This window comes from Mus pahari, chromosome 8 (genome assembly GCF_900095145.1).
Source record: "Mus pahari chromosome 8, PAHARI_EIJ_v1.1, whole genome shotgun sequence".
NCBI classification, from domain to species: domain Eukaryota; kingdom Metazoa; phylum Chordata; class Mammalia; order Rodentia; family Muridae; genus Mus; species Mus pahari.
This window is the reverse complement of record NC_034597.1, coordinates 109,660,313-109,661,484: the sequence shown is the minus strand read 5'-3', so window position 1 is coordinate 109,661,484 and position 1,172 is coordinate 109,660,313. Positions and strand designations below refer to the sequence as shown.

At 42.4% G+C, this 1,172-nt stretch overlaps 1 protein-coding gene across 1 annotated transcript in view; it reads right to left on the bottom strand.

Moving 5' to 3' along the window:
- Pcca (propionyl-CoA carboxylase subunit alpha) overlaps window positions 1-1,172 on the bottom strand; it is a 336,175-nt gene that overhangs the window by 176,605 nt on the left and 158,398 nt on the right. The window contains exon 18 of the mRNA XM_021203136.1: window positions 627-729. Within this exon, the coding sequence (XP_021058795.1) occupies window positions 627-729 (103 nt within the window). The remainder of the gene's footprint in view (window positions 1-626; window positions 730-1,172) is intronic.

Here is a 1,172-nt window from a genome sequence, read left to right as displayed (position 1 = left end):
GAGGAGGAGGAGGAGAAATTAAAGTAATGGAGTTTTATTGACACTGTGGCTTCCCTTGTAAGGGTTACTCAGCAAGCACAGATTTACAGTCAATGACCTGACTGCTGAGAAACAGCATTGCCCATGGACTGTTGTTCTTATCCTAGTAGAAGGTGTGTTTCCCCTTTCACCTGGGTTACCAGAAAGTTAAAGTTATCCTTGGGGTTACAGACAACTGTCTCAACCTGGTCTTAATTCCATTCTGCAGCTTCCAATTTCTGACGTATGTGTTTTAATCATCCAGATGGGTTCCTGATATTGTATAGTGAACACTTTTCAAGACTAGCAAATTAATAAAACAAAAATAACCAATGCAAGCTAAGCTAAACAGAATTCCCAGTAAATGTCAGAATGGGCTCCTACCTCACCAATGCATAAATTAGACAGCTAAGATACTCTTTTCCAAGTTTCAAAAAAAAAAAAAAAAGTTAGACTAATGTACCCATAGCATCACATTAAACAGTGAGTTTACTGTGCTTGCCACAAGACCCTGAGAAGATCAGAAAACAACATCAGCAATGCTTTTACTGGCACTTATCTGTGCAGACAAGACAATCCTGAGCATAGTCTGCCCCTTCACTTCATACCTTGAATGTTCTTGGAAGCGCTGTGCTCGTAGCTGGGATGCCACAAATACAGATGATGCAATGGCCAATAACTGGTTTCTCTCACTCGGTGTTAACGTGTGCCCTGTAAGAAATGAATCATAAGTCATATCTGTGACATCAACATCTGCACATCCCTCTTACAGTCATCAGTCAATCAAAAAACATCTGTACCTCCCTCTTACAGTTACCAGCCAATAAGAGAAGAACTTTGCCAGGTATCTAGAATAGACTCAGGATTGTATAAGAAGCAGGTGATGGTGTATAAGAAAGCTCAGTAAGAAACTCTCACTGGGGAAGCCAACGAGAGATGAGCAAGGGTGGAATGTGAAAGGCTAGCAGAGACCATGCAGCTGGAGGAAGAAGTGGAGATCTAGAGTCATGGTGGGAGGATGTGATCGGCCCATGTCATCTCTCTAAAACTGCAGATGCATCAGCATGTGACTGAGCTGCCTGTTCCATCTGACAGCTCTCAGCTTTTCAGTCTCCTAGTCACCAATGTGGTGGGCCTATAGTGCTATAACCATG